Raw genomic sequence first — 23,372 nt, 5'->3', positions numbered from 1 at the left:
TGGAACAGAGGGTCTCACACACTTTACTACCGATCTGCACCCCTCATCCAATGGTAAAAATTTTAATTTACTTCTAAGTCATTACATGATGTTCTTCCCAAAGCTTAAATTAAGTCATTTTTTTCTTCTGATAACCTAGTTTCATTACTGTCACTGTTGGGGGGATAAGAGAATCATATGGCTATTCTTTTCTGGAATTAATTTGTTGCTGTCTCACCACAGTGCTTAGGCATTTCAATGAATTTAGAAGTAATTTACTTTTCAGAAGTGAGTATCTCTGCTTCCAGAAAAACTCTAGATTGCTAGGACAGTGTCCTGCCCCCGTGGAATGTGTTGGTTATAAATGCTTTGGTTTGTGTAGACTTCCAGGTGGAGCTTCTTTTGGATAAACTCAAGCAAAAGGGAGCAATCCGACGAGCACTGTTTCTCCATAACAGGTCCCCAGGGCACTCCAAGAACATGACTGTTTTCAAGGGGGGACAGATGCAGTGCGAGGAGCTGGTCGCCTATCTCCGGGTAAGAAACACTCGTCCCCATTATCTCTTTCTTGTAGTTTATTTCTCTTTTGTGTATATGGTTTTCCCTTTCTGTAAATGGGTGTTTAGCCAAAATAAAAGGCTCAGAGAAATATACCCGAGAAAATTGGCTTGTCCAGTGTCACAGGTCAATGCAGATAGTTTATCCCTGTCAGACGGGTGACTGAGGAGGCCTTCCACTATGGTATTTCTGACTGAGTCATGAAAAAATTTATTTCTTAAATATTGCTGGGATCTTGTCCAGAAAGCAAGCAGTCCACTAAAAGTCCCCAGCAGGCAAATTTGAAATATGAGTTGTAAACTACTGTGTGAGTCTAGTTTGAGACAAGAGGTGGAGTCCAAAGCCAGGGATTGAGGTTTACTTGGGACATTCTGCAGTTTGAGACTTGATTGATCCTTGCCTGACACAAAAGGTTCCGGGCCCAGAGGTACACCTTGACCCCAGCATGAAGGAGTGCAAGGCCCTTGCAATCCAGTTTAGGAGCCAGGTGGAGTTCAATCAAGCAGGAATCTTATTTACTTACTGTGTGTGATTGTTTTACTTACATGGATGTATGTGTGCCATGTATATCTGGTGCCTGTGGAAGCACCAACTCCTCTGGAACTGTAGTTACATCACCTGTGAGCTGCCATGTGGGTGCTGGGGACGCAACAAGGGCTCCTTTAAGAACAGCAAGTGCTCTTTAATGAGCTATTTTTCTCCACTTGAGATCTATATTAAAAAGGGAAAAACAACAACCAAAACATCTCACATTTCGTGGCCAGGAAGTAAAGAGACAGAGAAGCAGCAGCGCCCTACAGTCCCTTCAAAGGCATGTCCCAAAGAGTAAGACCTTCTACTTGCTTACTTTTAGAACATTTTATGTATGTAGGTGTAGTGAGATATCCACCCCGCCCGCACCTGTTATTGGGCATGGGGACAGGTGCAGGCATGATCTGTGGGGGCAGGCCTGGAGTTCCAGACCCCAGCTCACTCTCTTACTTCCTTGTCGTGTTGGAGAGAGCATGCTGGGGCATCCTTAGGGAGGGAACCCACAGCGGTCATCTCTTTCTGGTGTGATTTCTCCCTGAATATACATCATTCAGCCTATATTGTGTCCCAGAATCTTATTTCCCATGCAATATGCAGGTGTTGGTGTTGCATCCACATATGACTGTGTACCATGTGTATGCCTAGTGCTCATGGTGGTCAGGAGAGGGCATCCAGTCCCTGGAACTGAAGTTACAGATGTTGTGAGCTGCCATGTAGGTGCTGGGAATTGAACCCTCGTCCTCTGGGTGAGCAGTCAGTGCTCTTAACCCCTAAGCCATCTCTCCAGCCCTTAGGCTTATTTCAGAAAATTGTGTACCTCCCTCTACCACATAACATAGATCTGTGGTGAACACTTAGAAATCAGTAATAGAAAAATAAGTTGAAAAAGTGATTTTTCTGAAAAATAACAGAAATGTGATGTTAGGTGAAGTAATTATAATGGAGAATTATTTATATCTGCTTATCTTGAAAATTCTGTGCATCACAACAGAATCATGGAAATTGAATATAGGAAAAATGTATGTGTACTTTAAATGTTGTTTAATTTACATGTTTGACAAATTTGAAAAAATAAACACATAAAATTTGAAATTGAAAAGGGACATAATGATAGATAAAATTGAGACAAATTAAAGAATTCCTTGAATAACTCTGTACCAACATATAGGAAAACTTGGCTTAAAAAAAGAAAATTCTTAAACACACATAACAAGCCTGTCATAAGAAGATATGAAAACCCAATAGCTGTAGGATCACTCATACCTTTATATTATGTATACTTATTATATATAATGAATATATATTATATTGCATATATTATCATTATATGATATATACTCATATCTTTATATGTATGGTCTTAATGCTATTTTAAAAATGGAACTTTCATTGGAAATAGTTTTTGGGTTTGTTTGCTTTTTTAGACAGTGTCTCCTGTTGTCATGGTCGGCCTTGAACTTACTTTGTAGCTGAGCATGACCTTGAATTCATGATACTCCTGTCTCCACATCCCAAATACCCATTAAAAAAAAAAAAAAGAAAGGAATCTTTTTACTGGAATATTCCAGTTCAGGAATGAGCTATTTCTTATAGTAAACACACTTCAAGGGAGTAGTAAGCTGGAATTTTTCTAATGTTCTATGAAGTTTTACAAGCCACCAAATCAATAGGCAGAATCAAAGAGAATTCATTCTAGGGTGGACTAACACTAAGAACTAGAAGGAAAATTTTCTACCTAAATAAAGAAGGAAAACAACCTGACCGTCTTACTTAGCTGCAGAAAAACCAAAACCAATACCCTCTGAGATGAAGAAACAGCCAGGACTTAAGAGACAGGAGAAGCAAGCTTCTTCAGTCATGAATGTGAACCAATCCAAATTTAAATTTTAGTGAAATCTGCCAATGTTTGTTAACTAGTCACGGTATGATCGATGGAAATTCATTTGTTGCTGATAATCCTTTAGTAGTTATGAAGATTTGGGAAGGTAAATAGTGTGGTAACACAGAACTGGTGAATCTTGTCACGATTTATAAGAATCATCATTGCAACCATTTTGTGATGATAAAACCAAATCCAAATAGCACAAGTAGTCTTAGAAGAATGGATAAACTACCCTAAGATAACACATTAACCTGAAGTGAAGATTCATCTTGAATACATGGATGAGGCTTAGAGTGTTAGACAGAAAGAGAATCATAGATTATGTATGAGCTCATTTCCAGTTAGCCAAAAGAGAAACAAAACTGAAGAATACACCGCCCGGTGACATATACAGTGCTTATCAGAGCTATATAAAATGTGGCACCAGCAAATTGGGTATATAAATATCAGCCATCATAAAAGAAGTGATCACAAAAGATGTCAAGACAAAGCTTGAAAACTGGGTGTCAGTAGAGCAAGTAAGGACTAGTAACTGAAATTTCAATAGCCCTTACGATGAAGAGAGAAGAGAAGGTTGAGAGGGAAAGGAAGATATGGACAACTTAAAGCCACAACTGTGTTGTTCTGTTTCTATGTTGGGTAGTAGCCTGAGTGCCACTTTTACCATGCTGACATAAAATATCAGCTCCTTTTTAAAGAAGATAAGAACATAATTTATTCTGGGAATGTAAATGCCCATAGCCTGGAACCCTTCTCCCCTGGAGTAGTGTAGGCTGTGCTGTGTTGTGTGTGTTTTTACAGACACAGAACAAAGGGAGCTTGGTGGGTTCATCAGGTAGGTGAGATAAAAAGGACAGTGTAACACCATCTGTAATGTCATCTTTAATAAGGGAGGAAAATCTACAGGATTCAGATCTTTATTTCGTTCTTTGGTTGCTGGAGGTGAGACACCCACTAGGCTCACAGACGAATTCCAGTAGTTTCATCTAGCAACCATAGAAACAAGCCAAATGCCTGGATTTATAGGTGATTCTTTATCTGCAGTATTACATTTCTCCATAATTGGTAGAGGTCAGCTGTTGACAAGCTATTATGTACATGTTTGGTTTCTCCAGAGAACTTTGGTTGACAGTTAAGGTGCTTCATAGGTGTTTTTTGTGAATCAGATTTTATGTTATGAAACAAAACTTGATGAATAGTTCTTACTGAACAACCATGTGAGTTTCATTTCATGCTTACTATGGTTACCATAGCATCTCAGATGTTGTTAGAATTGAAGGTTCTAATGATGAATTTAGCTTATTTTGTGGCTTCTCTGGTTGTGGATTTCTCTAAACAGTTTAGGTTGATGTCATCTTTAACTTGAAGCTCTTTTGTTTTAGGATGAATCTGAATTTAGAGACAAACTCACTCCCATCACTATTTTTATGGAGTATCGGTTGGACCATAGAACGGCTGCTGAAGAAACAGGCTTGAAACCCATTCTGAACCAGTTCACTCCTGCCAATGTCAGTCGTCAGGTAATGCGCTTCCCAATCTCACCCTTTGATCTTTTGTTATGGTTTTATAGTTTGTGTTCTTAAATGTCATAAGAGATTATTTTAATAGTGTTGTAGATATTTAGACAAACCTCTGGAGAAATAATCTGAATATTTACATCTGAGGTCTTTATACCTTTTCAGTAGACATATGCACTGGGAGACAGGGTCACACTTTGTAGAATAGTAAAGAGATCCAAGGAAAACAACAAAATACCAGTTTATTTGTATGCAGTTTTTAATACTTACTAAACATCTACAATACCTCTTTTATTTTGGGTGTGTATTTTGTGTTGAAAAAAGTATATATATGTACTTTTATGTACACATCATATAAGAGTATTGCTGAGTCCTTGGTCCTGGAAACTTGACTGGGCGTGGTGAGAAAATGAAGGACAGACAAGCATACATGTACAGAAAAGCTGGAGTCAGGTGGGTTGTGTGCACTCTGGTGGAGTGGCACCATCCAACACACAATAACTGAGCACCTCAGTGTGATTGTTATGTACAGCAGATAGGGAGGGTTAGCTAGTTTTATAGGGGTCTCTATAGGTGAGCAGTCTCAGGCTGTAAACATCTGGGAGGAGGAGGCTGCAGTTGCTAGTTTTTACATACTGCCAATTTTTGCACTGAGAGCAGAGGAAGGCTTTGCCAGTTCTGAGTCTGACCTATATGGGGAAGGCTTTGTCATTCCTACCTGACAAAGGCATTGGCCCTTGACACAGCCATGCTCATGTCAAACAATATATATTCACACAGGACTCTATCGTTCTTTACATGATCCCTCAGAGCTTCCTTGGCTCCCCAAAAGCGATTCCTTAAATAAAGCAACACAGTTTGATAATTTTGCAAAAACCTTTACAAAACATCTCTTTTTAAACATTATTATTTCCTATCTTTGCTCTTTATTTTATTTTATGTTCATAGGGTGTACATACACCTTTCTGTCCCGCCTGGTCCCGCAGCCGTTTAGTCCTAAATAAATACACAAGGATTATATTAATTATGAACTGTTTGGCTGATGGCTCAGGCTTCTTACTGTCTCTTAACCCATATCTTTTAATCTGTTTATCTCCACATAGTCTTGGCTTACTATGTGATGCCCTGACATCTTGCTCCCTCAGCAGTTACATAGTCTCCCTGGTGACTCACTCTCTGCATCCCTCTTCCAGAATTCTCCTAGTCTGGTAGCCCCACCTATACTTACTGCCTGGCTACATTCTGCCAGTCCATTTACCAAAACAGCCTTATTCATCAATCAATTAGAGAAACATATATTCACAGCATACAGAAGGACATCCCCTATCATCTCTTTTCGGTTTAAATAAAAAGGAAGGTTTTAACTTTAACTACACACACACACACACACACACACACACACACACACACCGGTTATCAAGCAAGAATTATAGTTAACAATATTTAGTTCACTAATATTTGACAAAATTTAAAGGAAGTATTCTATCATTTATCCTATATTAGTGAGTAAAGTTTTATATGTAACTTATCTGTTATTATAACTAAGGAAAACCATAGTCATAACTGTCTGTCTTCAACTCCATCAAAGATCCTAGAAGGATAATATATAAACTCTAGAATTGACAGAGATGTCTTGCTGCCTGGACAGTCACCCAAGTTCCTCTGTAACATTGGGGCATCCATCTTCAGTCCATAGGCTACATTGTCTGGCAGACTTTTTAATAAAGTAGGAAATTTGAAGATCTGTTCTGTTTTTTATTGGCAAAGTTCCTCAGTTGCTTTTTTCTGTAAAGCAGGGACTCTGAAGGATAATCCTGTCTCTTGGCAAGTTCAGCAGTCACTTTCCTTTGTAACCTACTTTTATAGTTTGGACAGTGTGCTTACTGTCAGCAGTTGAGGCAAGGACGGTTCTTTGTCCAAGTAGCTATCCCTGCTACATTGAAGACAAACTCCATAAGGAGTTTCTTCGATGTCCATCTTCCTCTCTGATGTAATTGTGTCTCATTGTCATGAGAAACACTAATAAACCTTTTTAAATGCCATATTTTATAGGCATTTGAAAGTTTTTAAAGAATATCTATTTATTTAAAATATATCTCTGTATATCTAGAAAACCTAACTAATGTAAGTTTTCACTATTATAGTTTACTATCTATAATCTGTATTTAATTATACACTACATTTTTAATGAGCTGTATAAAAACAATATCTAAAAAAGAGTAGAAAATATGCATATAACAAAATTGATCTTAAATTTGTATCAATAAACCAAAATCCATACCAGTGTATTCATTTCTATATCATATTCCCTTTTTTTCTTAAGAGTTTAACTGTGATCATTAACTATAAACAACCACATTTAAATAAAAACAAACATTTATAAACAATATTTGGGAATTTGGATGTTGTTCTCTCCAAATTGCTTCCTGCTGTTTGGGGGTGTTGTCAATCCCAAGGGGATCCTGAGAAAAGCTAGAATTCTGGCCAAATCCTGGCTATAGTGTCCTGTGAGGTTGCATGGTCTCAGCTGTTTTGGATGTTGGATCACCTGGGCCACTGCTTCAGGGAGTCTTAATCAAACCATTATCAGTCTGGGTTAGTGGGTGGGTGTTGTATCAACAGCTCATTTAACACCGGAGCTTCTTAGTAGGCGTGTTTCATTGGGGCACTTTATTCAGAAACAGCCTTTCATTTATCCCTTAGTGTATGCATTTTTATATGTGGGCTATGATTACTTTTTCTTTATAGTTTTAGAATTATTCTAGACAAAGTGTCACTAAAATAGCAACAAGTAAACTAAGAATGACTTTGCCTTTACTTTCTTTTTTTCCCCCTTCATGTTTTTGTTCCTTCTATGATTTCTTCTAAGATCTGTGCTCTTGCATTCTTCCTTTTGAGGTTTTTAAATTATTTATCTATCTATCTATCTATCTATCTATCTATCTATCTATCTATCTATCTATTTATTTATTTCACACTGCATTGTTAGCACATTACCTTGGCTGGTTCCAGAAAAAACAAGTTTAGACTTTTTGCTACTTTCTTCTGTTTTATCATTTTACTGCTTGCTGGTCTTGTCTTGCCTTTTCTGTTTTGTATCTTTCTCATGCTGGGCTTATTTTGACCATTTTCTCCTTACTTGATGTTTGCAGCCAGTTTCTGTGATTACAGTGGAGGTCACTGTCTTAAAGAGGAGTTTTTACAAGGATGTGTATTTTGTCCCAGTTCAGACAGTTCAAACAGGAGCACAATTAAAACAAACCCTCATTTCTTATACTAGATTTTATTCCAAAATGTTAACAGCTAATTTGAAGTATACAAAATTCTAAGCACTTCTATTTCATTATATATATATATATATATATATATATATATATATATATATATATATTTGTTTTTTTGTTTTGTTTCCTTATTCTTGATAACCTACACTGACATATTTAAAGATGAGTGGCCAGGGTCCAGGTAGAAAATAACAACACATTTTTCTTTTAGGCTCATATTCTACTTGACTGTGGGGAAGACAATGTCTGTAAACCTAAACTGGAAGTTTCTGTAGATAGGTAAGTTTTACTTCACACAGTAAATATAAAATACAAGACATTTAAATGGAAAAGCACACTTTTCTATCCAAAATGCTGAAGTTTTTAAGGAGAAACACAGTAAAGGATAATTCATGTTTTTCTTCTCAATAAAGCCATTAATTCCATGGCTAAAAAAATACCCACTGTGTTTTCACTGGGTGCCTGGCTTGGTAGATTTATGACCATTAGCTTTGTTTGTGCCATGAGTCCTAATAATTGACTCGATGCACTTCCTTGTGGACATGCTCTGAAATGGGGAATGCCCTTACCACTTGATGATGTGACACAGGGAAGACTGTCATGAGAATTATGACAAAACAGCAGTTCATCTCTTCGCAAGAATATCTAGGAATTAGAAGCACATGCACAGATATAATGTGACTTTGGTATTGCACGTAGACAGCAGTGGCATGTGGCTGGCATCAGCATTCAGTCACAGAGAAGGCCACTGAATTTATACCCTGTGTGCTATTTTCTTGAACTATCCTGAGACTTATCTCTTTGAATAGTCACACGCTCCCCATGAAGTCTTTTTTTCACTGTTGGGTTTGAATTAACTTCCAGTGATCAAAAGAAGATCTATATTGGGGATGACAACCCTCTGACACTGACTGTGAAGGCGCAGAATCAAGGGGAAGGGGCCTATGAAGCGGAGCTCATCGTTTCCATCCCACCGCAGGCTGATTTCATCGGGGTTGTCCGAAACAATGAAGTAAGCAGCTGCCTCTTTGAAAATCAAAGCAAACTCCCAGGTCTTATTAACATTAATGAGGTAGTCACTATTTAGTGAAGGCCAAGCCTGGCCATTCTGTCTAAGACTAGATTGCTAGACAATAGAGTGCATATCTAACATAATTCCTTTCAGGTCTAATACTTTGAATAATAAATTGATATGGAATTATTAGGTTTGCCAGCCAAGCATCTGAAAAATGAGGTCAGCTAGACGAAGTCTCTAACCCTGTCTATCATATTATTAGTCGGAGCACTGTTATCCCAATCGGAGTTCTTCAGGGATCTTTCCAATGTGTTTACATTTATGTGTAGCAGTTGTTACATTTACGTGTAGCAATTGTCCATAGTTCTGGCTTCTTTTTCTTTTTGCTCAAGTAGATTTATTTGCTTCATAAAAAAGGGAATTTAAGTATCTACTTGGTATTGGGTAGGGACTTTGTAGTTTGGCAACTATTAATTTTCTTTCGACATTCCCTCAACCCCACTCATCTTTATTTTCTTTTTTGTCTATCAAAGGCCTTAGCAAGACTTTCCTGTGCATTTAAGACAGAAAACCAAACCCGGCAGGTGGTGTGTGACCTTGGAAACCCAATGAAGGCTGGAACTCAAGTAAGGCATTTTAATTCAATTGAGTTTTCTCCTCACAAACAGATTATAACTATTTCTCCCTATAAGTATTTTTTTTTCTCTAGGTTTGTTTATAGTAATTTCAAAATAAATTAGGTTTTTGTTATAGTTGTTTGTTTTTGTGTGTAGTGCTAGGGACTTTGCCCAGGACCTTGAGCATGCCTGGAAAGTGACATTTCTCTGAGCTACATACTTAGCCCTGTTTTGTTTGGTTTTTTGAGACAGGCTTTCTCTGTGTATTGTTGGCTGCCCTGGAACTCTCACTGTAGACCAGGCTGGCTGGTTTCAGAGATCTGCCTGCCTCTGCCTCCCAAGCACTGGGACTAAAGGCATGTACCACCACTGTCTGACTGTGTTTTTAAGATAGGATCTTGCTATGTAAGGTCAGAATGGTCACAAGCTCACATTCTTCCTGGCTTTGCTCCCTAAGAGCTCTGATTACAAGGGTGGAATGGATCATCATGGCAGTTCTAGGCAGTATCCTTATTTTTATTTCCTTATTTATTGTGTGTATGTGTGTTATGTCTACACATGCATGCATGTATGCTATACACACTGTGTGGAAGATAGAGGACAAGTATTGGGAATTGATTCTCTTCTACCATGGTAGGATCTGGGAATTGAACTGAGGTCATCACATTTGGTAACAAGTGCCTTTATCCACTGAGCCATTTCACTTGCCCTCAAGGTGCATCTTTGAATTAGTTTTGATTTAGAATTTAGTTATTAGCCAGGTTCTGTTCAGTTTTCTATGATACTAAAATTACAGGTGTGACTGCATACTCTTCCATAAACTTCTCTTCACACTGCCTTAAATCTGTAAATAAATGAAAACATGATTTAAACTAAGAACTAAAATTACAATTTTAGTATTTTGAGCGGCTAGGGTATCTATGGAGCCTTGAAAGCCACCCTGGCAAACACTGAGGCCTGTTACTCTTAGGTGAGATGGTGTCTGTCATCATCTAAGTGCTGGGTGAAGCTCCCCTTCTGATGGTGAGCAGGGAGCTTTACAGCAGGAAGCCAAGTACTCAGTGATGCTCTTCCCAAGTCCCCTGGAAAGGAATCAGGGTTTGTGTGTTACTGATATTGAGGAAAACTTGGCTGTGCATGTGATCTTTCCAAGCAGATTCACAGAGGGGTATACTGATGACAGTTACATGCAGATCTGTTGCCATGGTCTACACATTACATGCTTCTTTAAGTGTGTTTCCACAGGTAGTCATTATTCTGGATAGAGCTCATTATTTTCTCATTCTCTCTGGTTTTCTAGCTCACAGCTACTTTAGTTCCTCGTTTTTCTAAGTAGCTAACTCCAGACTTTGTAATGTGGATGCAGTCACACGGAGGGACCATATTTACATGTCATTTATGTGATCCCCAAGAAGGCTGCTGTCTTATACTTTCAGTTGTGTTGTTTTCTGTAAAATTAATCAGTATTCTGTTCCAGGGCTTAGCATGTTAAATGCTGGGGAAGGGGACTATGAGAGATGTGAGGGAAGACATTCTGCTTTTCATCCAATTCCTCTAACTCTGTATACTGGTAAACCCTCCAGTGTTTCCTGTCTGGCTTCTTAAGTCAGTTGTCTGCTTCCTATAGCAAGTCTTATACTGAATTGCAGTGTTTTTATTGCAAAAACAAACATTGTAATGTTTAGAAAGACAATATCAATAGGGAGGTATGATTATAATTGATAATTGTTAATAGCCTCCATCATGACATCAGTGGAAAAATCAGATGTAGTTATTTTTTTTTTTTTCATTTTTACCCCAAACTCATAAAAAGCATATTTTAGAACTTGTCTTTTTATTTGGATGTCAAATTCAAAGTTTCTGTTTTAAATGAGACCCTGACCATTGTTACCTTTCCCCTCTCCAGTTGCTTGCTGGTCTTCGTTTTAGCGTGCACCAGCAATCAGAAATGGACACTTCTGTGAAATTTGACTTGAAAATCCAAAGGTATGAAAACAATGTATTAGGATAAAATAAACATCTTTCCTTATAAGTACATTACATACTACCCTATAAAGATGGAATAATGTGGATTAAAATTTCAGTACTGTATTATAATTATACAAATGATTGTATTGTTAACTTGAGTTTATAAAACAAAATTAAACATTAGGAAATAAGATGTATCTTCAGCTTTGAATTACATAGTAATTAAAGTAATTGCTTGATTGGTAGAACTTCAGTTTCTATGCTGCTTTGAATTGTAGTTTTAGTTCCCCCTGAGTTTTCCCTTTTATAACTTTGATGATAAATGTGCAGAATTCAGTCCTGAGCATGTTTTTTTTTTTTTTTCCTTTTTCAGCTCAAATTCTTTTGACAATGTCAGCCCAGTTGTGTCTTATAAAGTTGACCTTGCTGTTTTGGCTGCTGTGGAGATAAGAGGGTAAGCATAGTCTGACACTGAATATCGCATTGTGATTGCTTCTGACTCATAGCTACTAGACCCTGGCTTTCTGTGGGCAGCCACTCTGGCTTAATGCTGGTTTCCCAAGGCAGAGGACCCTGTAGAGATAAGGCCCTGAAGGTGTTTCAAAAGGCAGTCTTACAATATGTTGCTTGAGCTTTCGTGGCAATTTCTTACTGATTCATCTGATGCATGCTGATTTAATAACAGTAGATTTTATGCATAAAATGTCTTGCTCATTCACAAGTTTTTCATTTGAGGCTTTTTAAAATTAGGTCTGATTTTATTACTGAATACTTGGGAAAATGAACTGACTATGCTGTTTGATATTCATGGTAGGTTTTCTTTGGTCATTGTTTAGAGTCTCAAGTCCAGATCACATCTTTCTTCCAATTCCAAATTGGGAGTACAAGGAAAACCCAGAGACTGAAGAAGATGTTGGGCCTGTTGTTCAGCACATCTATGAGGTTTGCAGTTATTGGAATCAGCAGAAAGCTAGTGAAGGGGGGATGGTGTGGTGGAGAGAGCAGCTAAACTTCTTTTAAAACCTATCCTATGTAATATTTTTATGTGGAGTTTGTATAGTTTGAACATATACCAGAAGTATTGCTTGTAAGTTCATTTTTATAGACAGTTATATTTAAGTGTTTATAGGAAGCAAAATCAACTCTATCGGAGTCAAAGAAAATAATCTTTGGGTCTGCTCCGCAGTATATTGTAGTTCTGACTAGAAACTGGAAATGCCCGTAATTAAGCAAAGTTGTATTGTCTATTCAAAGGTTATTAAGTCAGCATCCTAACTATTTCCTTGACATTTTCGTTGTGGTAGATCTTTCTGTGCTTGACAAATAAACATTGTTTTGACTTTTGTGTATAATGGCCATGTTTGAAGTCTAGCGGTAGAAACTGCTGCTAATCAGATCCCATTGTTGATACAATTTCTAGCGATAACTTAGTAGAAAGAAAGTCGAACTCATCTTCATCCAATGTGTTTACATTTGTCTTTTCTTATTAGCTAAGAAACAATGGCCCAAGTTCATTCAGCAAGGCAATCCTGAATCTCCAGTGGCCTTACAAGTACAATAATAATACTTTGTTGTATATCCTGCATTACGACATTGATGGGCCCATGAATTGTACCTCAGATACAGAGATCAACCCTTTGAGAATTAAGGTAGTGTGCTTTAAGCAGCCCTTCATTACCATGACTTTTTATTTTCTTTGTAAACATATAAATGAAACACATGAAACAAAAACAGCTATTCTCATGTATGAACTCTGCAAGAAGTATTTTAGTTCATAACTAGGACAATAAAAATTAGTCCATTTATGTAATTGGTAAAAATCATTTTTTTTTTTTTGGTTTGTTTTGTTTTTTTGAGACAAGGTTTCTCTGTATTGCTTTGGAGCCTGTCCTGGAACTCTTTCTGCAGACCAGGCTGGCCTTGAACTCACAGAGATCTGCCTCCCAAGTGCTGGGATTAAAGGCATGCGCCACCAATGCCTGGCAAGTAAGAATCAGTTCTGTGAATCATAGTGAATCATATGTTTGAGTGTTCTGTAAGCCTCAAGAATTATTCTTGATCAGGGCCCACTGCATCTCAATTTATTGAGTGTATTACATAAGGCTGTTTTATTGTTAGAATTTCTGTCTTTGGAATTTTTTTACTTGTAACTGGATTTAGAGGGTCTAAGAAAATGTCATTTTATAGAATGCTATTGATCTTTGTTCTAGAATGTATATTCACGTAAGAATATTACATTATATATAGTCTAAAGAAAGTTTAGGAAAGAAAAATAAACCAAGCTTGGTGGCACATACCTGTAACCCATAACAAGTTTTAGTCTGTCTGGGATTACATTTTGTGTTTAAGGACATTCTGTTCTATATAGTAACACTCTGTTTCCAAACTCCTAAACAAATTAGACTCAAAACTCCTAATGACACTCATCACAGATATGCAGTAGAATTTCAGGCTCTTTTCAGTGTTGGTATCAGTATCCCTCTAGGGATGCATGGGAAAACAAAACAAAACAAAACAACAACAACAAAAAAAAAAACCCAATGGTTTAGAAAAGGTTATGTACATTAATGGCTATTTGTAGGAAACATTAATGACTTTGATATCTTAATTTCTGTCTTTCCTGTTCACTAACCATTAAGTGGTAAATTTTCTGTCATCCCACATTTTCATGGACTGTATGCTAATCATAGCTAAGTATTCATGTCCAAATGTCTATGTGAAATGTTTTCCTGTTATCATTTAGCCAGTGTTTTATAACGTAATCTGTTGTCTCATCTTTGCAGGCACCCGAAAAGAATGACACAGCGACTGGACAAGGAGAACGGCATCATCTTGTCACCAAGCGGGATCTCACCCTTAGCGAGGGAGATGTTCACACTTTGGTAAGTGCCATCCCAAAAATGCAAAGGGTAAGCATCTAAAAATACACAATTACAGGACCAACAACAAAGTCATAGCAGCAGAGGGTAAAGGATCTGAGTGTATCACACCCTTCAGTCCTGTTGTCCTTCTTGTTCCTAGTTACACTAGTGATAGTTCTCAACCCATCCATTTAATAGATTGTTTAATAACTGCATTTTGTATCCTAGCTGACTTCCTTGACTGTGCTCCTCTAGCTGAACTTTTTTGATTTCATCTTCCTCTTTGATACTTCAGTGACACATTGCAGGAGGAACCAGAAGGCCCAGTGATGAAAACATATTAAGAAGTAATTAGTTCAGTGATTACCTGTTGGAAAAAATGTGTTGTTCAGTTTTTTATTTTATTTTTTAAAATAAGTAGATTTGAAATGAACACATAGAAAACCTGGTAAAGCCCCTTAGCAATCACTAGTTATTATTATTATTTTGGTTTTTCAAGACCGGGTTTTCTTCTTTCTTTTTTTTTTTTTTAAGACTTATTTATTTAATATGCACACAGTGTGTTCTGCCTGCATGCATGCTTACACACCAGAACAAGATACCTGATCTCATTATAGATGGTTGTGAGCCACCTGGTGGTTGCTGGGAATTGAAATCAGGACCTTTGGAAAAGCAGCCAGTGCTCTTAACCTCTGAGCCATCTCTCAAAGCCCTAGTCAGGGTTTCTCTGTGTTTCTCTGGATGTTCTGGAACTCACTCGGTAGAACAGGCTGACCTTGAACTAACAGAGATCCACCTGCCTTTTTCTGCCTCCGAAGTGTGGGGATTGAAGGTGTGTACCACCACCACCTCACAGTAGCATTTTGTCTGTCTGTCTGTCTAGTCAGTGTTGATGTAGCCCCAGTTTTCCTGAAACAAGCTACATAGACCAGGCTGGCATCAAACTCATAGAGATTAACCTGCCTCTACCTCCCAAGTGCTGGGATTAAAGTCATGCACCACCATTCAGTACAATCACTATTTTTTAAAAGCCTTTGTTTTTATAATACATTTTCATTTTGTATGTGTTTGTGTATTTGTGTCACACACATGCCATGGTATGCCTGTGGAGGTCAGAGGACAACTGTGGGAGTAATTTCTTTGCTTCCAATATAAGGGACCCAGGGAATGAACTCATCCTCAAGTGTGGTGATGAGAACTTTTACCTGCTAAGCCATCTTGTTAGCCTACAGACACTGTTCTAGGGTCCTTTACAAGGATCATTGTTCAAATACTAATTTTCAGGGTATCAATCTTTCTTGTTTTTCCATCTGCCACTCCTCCGCCTCCTTGATCTTCATTTTCAGATCCTACATTGAACTTCAGGGACTGTTTATCTGCCAATTAGTATTATTTTTTTTTTTTTTTTGTACTTGTCACCAGAAAATAGCAAAGCTAAAAATGTATCATGGGTTCACAGTGACCCATCCGTAATGAATAGAAACTCTCAACACCATCCTACATTTCATCAAATTCACCACTATCCACTTTGTAAATGCCCAATTCTAACCTATTTGCACAAACTCCACCCTTCATAGTGTGGCTCAGACCACCTTCTTTCTCTTGACTTTTCCAACCTTGTCCTCTGATTACTTTATGACCTTACTCCCCTGGAGTTTATTTGCCACAGAACCTGTTGGTGTTCTTTCACTCCAGGACCTTCTCAGCTGACTCAGAAAAGTCACAGGTGGCTGGAGAGAGCTCAGTGGTTGAGAGCAGGGCTGCTTCTCCAGAGGACCTGCATTAGGTTTCCAGTGCTCACAGCACACAGCTCACAGCTATAACCACAGCTCCAGAGGTTTCAAAGGACACCATGTTTGCATTCGTGTTTTCTTATCTCCAAATAAAATATTCATAAAAAAGAACAAATAATCAGAGCCCCTAAAGTAATAGGAGCTTTATAATATTATCATCTATAAACTACACACATACAGGCCTTTGCTGACTCTGTTTGCACATGCCTCCCACACTTGGTTTCTTTCTTTAAAAAAAATATAGTTTTTTTTCTTTTTTTCCCTTTTTTAAATTTATTTTATATAACCAAGTCCATTTAAATGAAAAAAAAAACATTTATAGACAATATTTGGGAATATTTTTCATACGATGTGTTTTGATGATTTCTTCCCAGATACTTTCCTACTCACCCAATGTTGTGTTCTTTTTCTCTTTCTCTTTGAAAAAAAGAAGGAAAATAAACACACACCAAAAAAAGTCCCACAAACACCAGAAATTGGCGGGGGGAGATAAAACAAAAAGCAAAAGACCAATAATACAGAAAAATGTAAAGCAAAGCAAAATGAAAAAGTCCACAAAAGTATTATTGAGTCCCCTTTGTGTTAACCAACTCTTCCTGAGCATGGGGCCTGCTTTGGAGTGTAGTTGATATGCCCAGGGAGATTCTATGGAGAAAACTATTTTTTCCTTTGTCAGAGGGATTAGTTGCAGATAGCTTCTTCGTTAGGGGTAGGACCCCTCTTGGCTTGACTCTATGCAAGGTTTGGACATGCTGCTACAGTGAGCTCAGGTGTGCACCAATCCTGTTGTCCCTCAAGACCTTCCCTCAGTCATTCATTACTTCTGGTTCTTATAATTCTTCTGCCTCCTTTTCCACTTTAAAGCCTAAAGGGGAGGGGCTTTGATAAAGACATCCCATTTAGGACTGAGTGCTTCAAGCCTTTTGTTTCAGACACTTTGTCCTGTTGTAGCTCTCTGTGTTAATTCCCATCTACTACAAGAAGAAGCTTCTCTGATGTGGGTTGAACTAGGCTCTGAGCTATGGGTATTACAGTATGTCATTAGGAGTCATTTTATCTGTATGTCCCTTAAGCAGAATAATAAATAGTACTAGGTTTTCCCCTTGTTCTGTGGCCTAGCTAGTCTCAGGTTCTTGGCCACTTTTGTGTAAGTGTACCACATTTCATCAGTTGATGGACATCTAGGCAGTTTCTAATTTCTGGCTATTATAAATAGAGTAGCAACAATCATGGAACAAGTATTTTTGTAGTATCATATAGAGTCCTTTGGGTATATGCCTAAGAGTGGTATAGCTGCATCTTGAGGTAGACAAAATGTTAACTTCTTCGTAGCTGTCACACTGATTTCCAAAGTGGCTACCAGTTTGCACTCCCACCAGCAATGAAAAAGTGTTCCCCTTTCCACACACCATCATAGCATGATCTGTCATTTGATTGATTTTGGTCATTCTGCCATGGATAAAAGTAGTTTTAATTTCTATTTCCCTATCAGGGTTGTTAAGAATGCTAAGGATATTGCATATTGCGTTGTTTACCAGCCATTTGTGTTTCATCCATCAAGAACTCTTTGCTTAATTCTGTACATGACTTTTTAACTGGGCTATTTGTTTTCTTGATGTTCAGGTGGTTTCTTTTCTTTCCTTTTGTATTCTAGATACTAACCTTCTATCAGGTGCATAATTGGTGAAGATCTTTTCCTGTTCTGTAGGCTGCTGCTTTGCCTGAATGGTGGTGTCCTTTGCCATTCAGAACCTTTCCAGCTTTATGAGGTCTCATCTTCTAATTGTTGGTCTTAGTGCCTGGGTTAACAGTGTTCTATTCAGAAAGTCCTTTCCTGTGCAACAGCTTCAAGCCTGTTCTCCACTTTATGTTGCACCAGATTCAGGGTACCTGGTCTTATGTTGAGGTTCTTGATCTATTTGGAATTGTGTTTTGTGTAGGGTAATAGATCTAAATCTGTTTTCATTCTTCTACAATATGGCCATCTAGTTTGACCAGTACCATTTATTGAAGATGCTGCCTTTTTTTCAGTTTGTGTTTTTGATTCCTTGCCAAAACTCAAGTTTCTGTAGATGTGTGGACTTAGATCTGGGTCTACAGTTAGATTCTATTGATCATCATGTCGTTTTTTACTCTAACACCATGCTGTTTTTATTATTATAGCTCTGTAGTACAATTTGAAATCTGGAATGGTGATGTCTCCAGCAATTCTTTTATAATGCAGGATTGGTTTTAGCTATCCTGAATTTTTGAGTTTCCATATGAAGTTAAATATTGTTTTGTTTTGTTTTTCTCCAGTTCCTGTTTAAAAAAAAAAAAAAAACTATTGGAATATTGAATTTAATGGGAATTGCTTTTGGTAGGATGACCATTTTCCCAATATTAATTCTACTGATCCATGAGCACATATTCTGGTCTCTTTTATAATTTTGTTCTTCACTATCTTAAAGAATAAATACAAAGCTTTCACTTGGTTGGTTAGAGTTACCTCAAGATTTTTTTGTTTGTTTGTTTGGTTGGTTTTTTGGCTGTTGTGAAAGGTGTTGGTTCCCTGATTTCTTCCTCAGTCTGTTTGTTGTTTGTATGTAGGAAGACTACTGATCTTTTATATGTTAATTTTGTATCCTGCTGTATTTATCAGCTGTAGAGGTTTCCTGGTGGAGGCTTTAGAGTCTGTTATGTAGAAGCAGATATTATCTGCAAATAAAGATATTTTTATTTATTCCTTTCCTATGTGTATCCCTTTGATCTTCTTGGGTTGTTTTCCTGCTCTAGCAGTAGGTATAGAGAGAATGGACATCCTTGTCTTGTTTCTGATTTTAATGGAAATGCTTTTAGGTTTCTCTATGTTCAGGTCAATGGTGGTGGTGGGCTTGGTGAAAATTGCCTTTATTTTGTTGTGGTATCTCCCTTGTATCCCTACTCCCTGAAGGACTTTTATCATGAAAGAATGCTGGATTTTGTCAAAGGTCTCTTGTACATCTGAGATGATTATGTGTTTTTTTGGTTTGTTTGTTTGTTTTGCTTTGTTTTGTCTTTGAGTCTGCTGGATTACTTTTATTGATTTATATAAGTTGAACCATCCCTGGATTTCTGGAATTAAACTAACTTGACAATAGTGGATATTTCTTTTGATTGTGTATTTGCAAGTATTGTATTGAAAACTTTTGTGTCTATGTTCTTAATTTTCTTTTTTCTTTCTTTCTTTTTTTTGTTTGATCGTTTTGTGTGGTTTAGGTATTGGGGTAATTGTGGTCTTGTAAAATGATTCCTTTAGTTTCTGTTTTGCAGAAGAATCTGAGGGAATATTGACATTCATTCTTTGAAGGTCTGGTAGAATGTTGCACTGAATAATATGGCCCTGGACTGCTTCTTGAAAGAGTTTTAATTACTGTTTTTTTATTTCACTAGGGGTTGTGAGTTTGTTTAAATTGCTTATTTGACCTCGATTTAACTTTGGTAGGTCATATATATCAATAATTTCATCCATTTCTTTAAGGTTTTCCTGTTTGGTGAAATGCAGATTTTTAAAGTATGTCTTTATGCTTTTCTAAATTTCCCTTGGTGTCTGTTGTAATGTCTCCCTTTTCATCTTTAATGTCATTAATTTGGATCTCTGCTGTCCATCATTTAGTTAATTTGGCTAATGATTTGTCTTTTTTGTAATTAAATCTTACTCCTTACAAATCAACTCTTCATTTTAATGGTGATTGTTGTTCATATTCTATTGATTTTAGTCTTGATTTTGATTATTTATTGCCATCTATCCTTTTTTGGGGGTATTATTTCTTCTTGTTGTTCTATATCCTTTAGATGTGTTGCTAAGTTATTAATATGATATTTCTCCCGTTTTTTGATATAGGCACTTAGTGCTATGAACTTGCCGCTTAGAATTGCCTTCATTGTGTTCCATAGGCTCAAGTGTGTTGTATTTTCATTTGCATTCCATTATAAATAGTTTTTTTGTCTTAATTTTAGACTTTACCCATTTTTCATTCTGTAATGAATTCAGTTTCAGTGAGTTTGTAAACTTTCTATTGTTACTATCCAGCTAAATCTGGTTAGATAGGATGTACGGCTATATTTCAATTTTCTTGTATCTGTTGAGAATTGCTTTGTGCCCTAATATGTGGTCAGCTTTGGAGAAAGTTCCATGGGGTACTGATAAGAAGTTATATCCTGTAGTACTTGAGTTCTGTACATGTCTGCTAGGTACATTTGATTTATGAAATTATTTAACTTCAGAAATTCCCTATTTGATTTTTGTCTGGACAATCTGTCTATTGGCAAGGGTTTGAGGGTCAGTATATGAATTTTGAAGTATATGAATTTTCAGTATATGAATTTTGCCCTTGTGTTTGGTGGATAAATGTTCAGAATTGCAATAACCTCTCCATGGATCTCTCCTTTAATGATTATGTTGTACCCTTCCATATCTCTTTGAATTAGTTTTGATTTGATGTCTATTTTCTGAACAATTAAAATACCTATACCTGCTTGCTTCTTGTGTATATTTGCTTGGAGTAACTTTTTCCATACTGTTATTCTTAGGTGATATTTTTTCTTGATGGTGAGGTGTATTTCTCAGATGCAGCAGAAAGATGGATCCTGTTTTCTAATCAAATCAGTTAGCCTTTGTCTATTTATTAGGGAACTATGACCGTTAATATCAAGAGTTATCAATGAGCAGTGTTTATTGATTCCTGTTCATTTGTTCCTATGCTGTAGATTTTTATTTCCTCTTTTGATTTACTGTTCTGGCATTATTTTTTCCTTGTGTCTATTTAAATTCTTCAGACTGATGTTTTCCTTCTAGTGTCTTGTAGAGACAGGGTCTCTCACTGAACCTGGAACTCTTTGACTGGCTAGATTAGAAAGCCTCAGGGATTCTCCTGTTTCTTCCTTCCTAGCAGCAGGGTTTCTGGAATGTGCTTCTGTGTCTTGCTTTTATTCTGTGGGTGTTGGGGATCAGAACTCGGCTCTTTACACTTGCCAGCAGGTACTTACTGACTCACCCACCCCTATTTCTTGTTTAATTCTATTCTATTGATTTATAAGTGTATTCTTAATAATGATAACACATTGTTATCTCTGCAATAAGTTTTGAAATTTTCTTCTTCTTCCTTCCTCCCTCCCTCATTCCTTTCCCCCTCCCTCCCCCCTCCAGTTTCTTTCTTAATTTCACTACATGATTTCACATGTTGATCTTGGTCTAGAACTTATATTGATCCTCCTGCCTCAGCTTCCTGAGTGCCAGGAATACAAGCTTGTGTCACTGTGTTTGGCTTATTTTCAAGGTGATTTTGGATATTTAGTATTTTTTAGCAACTCTTTATGGACTTTAGGGAGAGCTTCTACATTCTTATAGCTATTTGTATCTATCTCACTAACAATTTGTGAGTTTGGTTGTGAGTTTGAGAACTCCTGCCTCCCAGAACACAGGCTATTCAGTTAGGAATTCTTTAATTCCTTTCAACAGTAGTTCTTAGTTTTTATTGCTCTAGCTTTGCACTTATAGTTATTGATATGCTTTTTGTCCTTTTTGATGCTGTTGCTAGTGTACAAATTACAAGTCATATTTGTATGTTGAACTTGTACCCTGCAAGATCTGTGCTCTGTTTCTGTATTTAATTAGTTCTTTATTCGTTTTTTAAAGATTTTATTTCATGTGTATTGGTGTGAAGGTATTAGATTGCCTGGAACTGGATTATAGACAGTTGTGAGCTGCCATGTGGGTGCTGGGAATTGAACCCTGGTCCTCTGGAAGACCAGCTAGTACTCTTAACCACTGAGCCATCTCTCTAGCCCCTCTTTATTAGTTTTAATGTAGTTTGCTTTTATTGTCTGTTTTTTAGTACATATTTAACAAATAATACCTTCTTATCTACTAAGAGGTGGCTTTTCTTTATCTGTTTATTATGCTACTGTTGAACCACACTGGCTAGAACTGTGCAGCTGACTAGAAATAGAATGTCCAGACCCCCTTGCCTTCTGTGTGGTCTTTTGTTAAGTGTAGTGTTAGTCGTGATTCTGTTACAGATGCCCTTTTTGGGTGGAGGAAGTTCACTTTTCCTGTTCTTCCACTCCTGGTGCTACTCACTGGACAGCACCATTGTGAAATGCACACATTTGACATAGTGTAATGTGACCAGCACATGGGAGGTGATGGATAGTTGTTTCCCTTAGCTGTCAACCTTCAAGTTCTTGCTGAAAACACTAATTATGGGAGATGTCATCAGTATGGGATTTTCTCTCTGCAGGTCTCACACAGAAGAACAGTTAAAGATTCAGTCTTTGCTTTACTTTTCTACACAGTTACTGTGATCTGATGTTTATGACTTAAAATTACCACATTGAGGGGATGGCTCAAGAATGCTCAGTTTTCATAAAAATGAATTTTCGATATTATATATTTTATGTTTCTAGAATAATTTTCATAAAAACACTGCTTTTGCTGGGTGTGGTGGCTCATGTCTTTAATCCCAGAACTGGAGAGGCAGGAGCAGGTAGATCTCTGTGAGTTATGGGCCAGCCTACTCTAAATAGTGAGTTCCAGGACAGCTAGCACTATTTAAGAAGACCCTGTCTCAAAGCAAAAACAAACAAACAAAATATATAAAATAAAAGCAATGTAACAAAAAGCACAGAGTTAACTATTGGCCTGTTTGTTAAGGATGATTCCTAAAAGACAGGAGAATCTATATAATATCTCTTTAGCTTTCATGTGAGAATGCTTACTGTTCAAATGTTAAATGTTAATGTTAAAAAAGGTCAGTGTGGTCTTATTTTGTAAGTAAAATGATTTATCCTGGCAGGGCTGTGGAGTTGCTAAGTGCTTGCAGATCATCTGCCAGGTTGGGCGACTGGACCGAGGGAAGAGTGCAATCCTGTATGTCAAATCCCTGTTGTGGACTGAGACATTTATGAATGTAAGCAGATAGATGTACCAGCAGAGTTATACATTTTTCAGAGGAATACTAAAGGCCTGCTACTAAGCAACCATCCTGTTGTTGTTTCCATTCAGAAGGAGAACCAGAACCACTCTTATTCCCTGAAGTCATCAGCTTCATTTAATATCATAGAGTTCCCTTACAAAAATCTTCCCATCGAGGACCTCTTCAACTCCACACTCGTAAGTCACTGGTTCCCGAAAGTGAATGAATGCATGTGGTGGAAACACCTTAGGATTTTTAAAATGGGAGTTTAACTACAACAATTGAAAGTAATAAAGTTATTTGAGAGGATTAATATTTTAGAATGGAAAGCACTCCCTTCTCTCTCTCTCTCTCTCTCTCTCTCTCTCTCTCTCTCTCTCTCTCTCTCTCTCTCTCTCTCTTTTGTAAAATTACATTTGTTGTTGTTGTGGT

At 37.3% G+C, this 23,372-nt stretch overlaps 1 protein-coding gene across 2 annotated transcripts in view; it reads left to right on the top strand.

The window, feature by feature from the left end:
- Nucleotides 1-23,372, top strand: part of Itgav (integrin subunit alpha V) — a 76,854-nt gene that overhangs the window by 48,889 nt on the left and 4,593 nt on the right. For both annotated transcript variants that reach the window (XM_051184366.1, XM_051184365.1), the window contains exons 17-28: nt 362-516; nt 4,333-4,470; nt 7,963-8,030; nt 8,616-8,763; nt 9,300-9,392; nt 11,290-11,369; nt 11,725-11,805; nt 12,188-12,293; nt 12,842-13,000; nt 14,135-14,233; nt 22,821-22,934; nt 23,030-23,137. In XM_051184366.1, the coding sequence (XP_051040323.1) occupies nt 362-516; nt 4,333-4,470; nt 7,963-8,030; nt 8,616-8,763; nt 9,300-9,392; nt 11,290-11,369; nt 11,725-11,805; nt 12,188-12,293; nt 12,842-13,000; nt 14,135-14,233; nt 22,821-22,934; nt 23,030-23,137 (1,349 nt within the window). The remainder of the gene's footprint in view (nt 1-361; nt 517-4,332; nt 4,471-7,962; nt 8,031-8,615; nt 8,764-9,299; nt 9,393-11,289; nt 11,370-11,724; nt 11,806-12,187; nt 12,294-12,841; nt 13,001-14,134; nt 14,234-22,820; nt 22,935-23,029; nt 23,138-23,372) is intronic.

Source organism: Phodopus roborovskii, unplaced genomic scaffold (assembly GCF_943737965.1).
Source record: "Phodopus roborovskii unplaced genomic scaffold, PHOROB, whole genome shotgun sequence".
NCBI lineage: Eukaryota > Metazoa > Chordata > Mammalia > Rodentia > Cricetidae > Phodopus > Phodopus roborovskii.
This window is presented reverse-complemented; position numbering and strand designations above follow the sequence as displayed.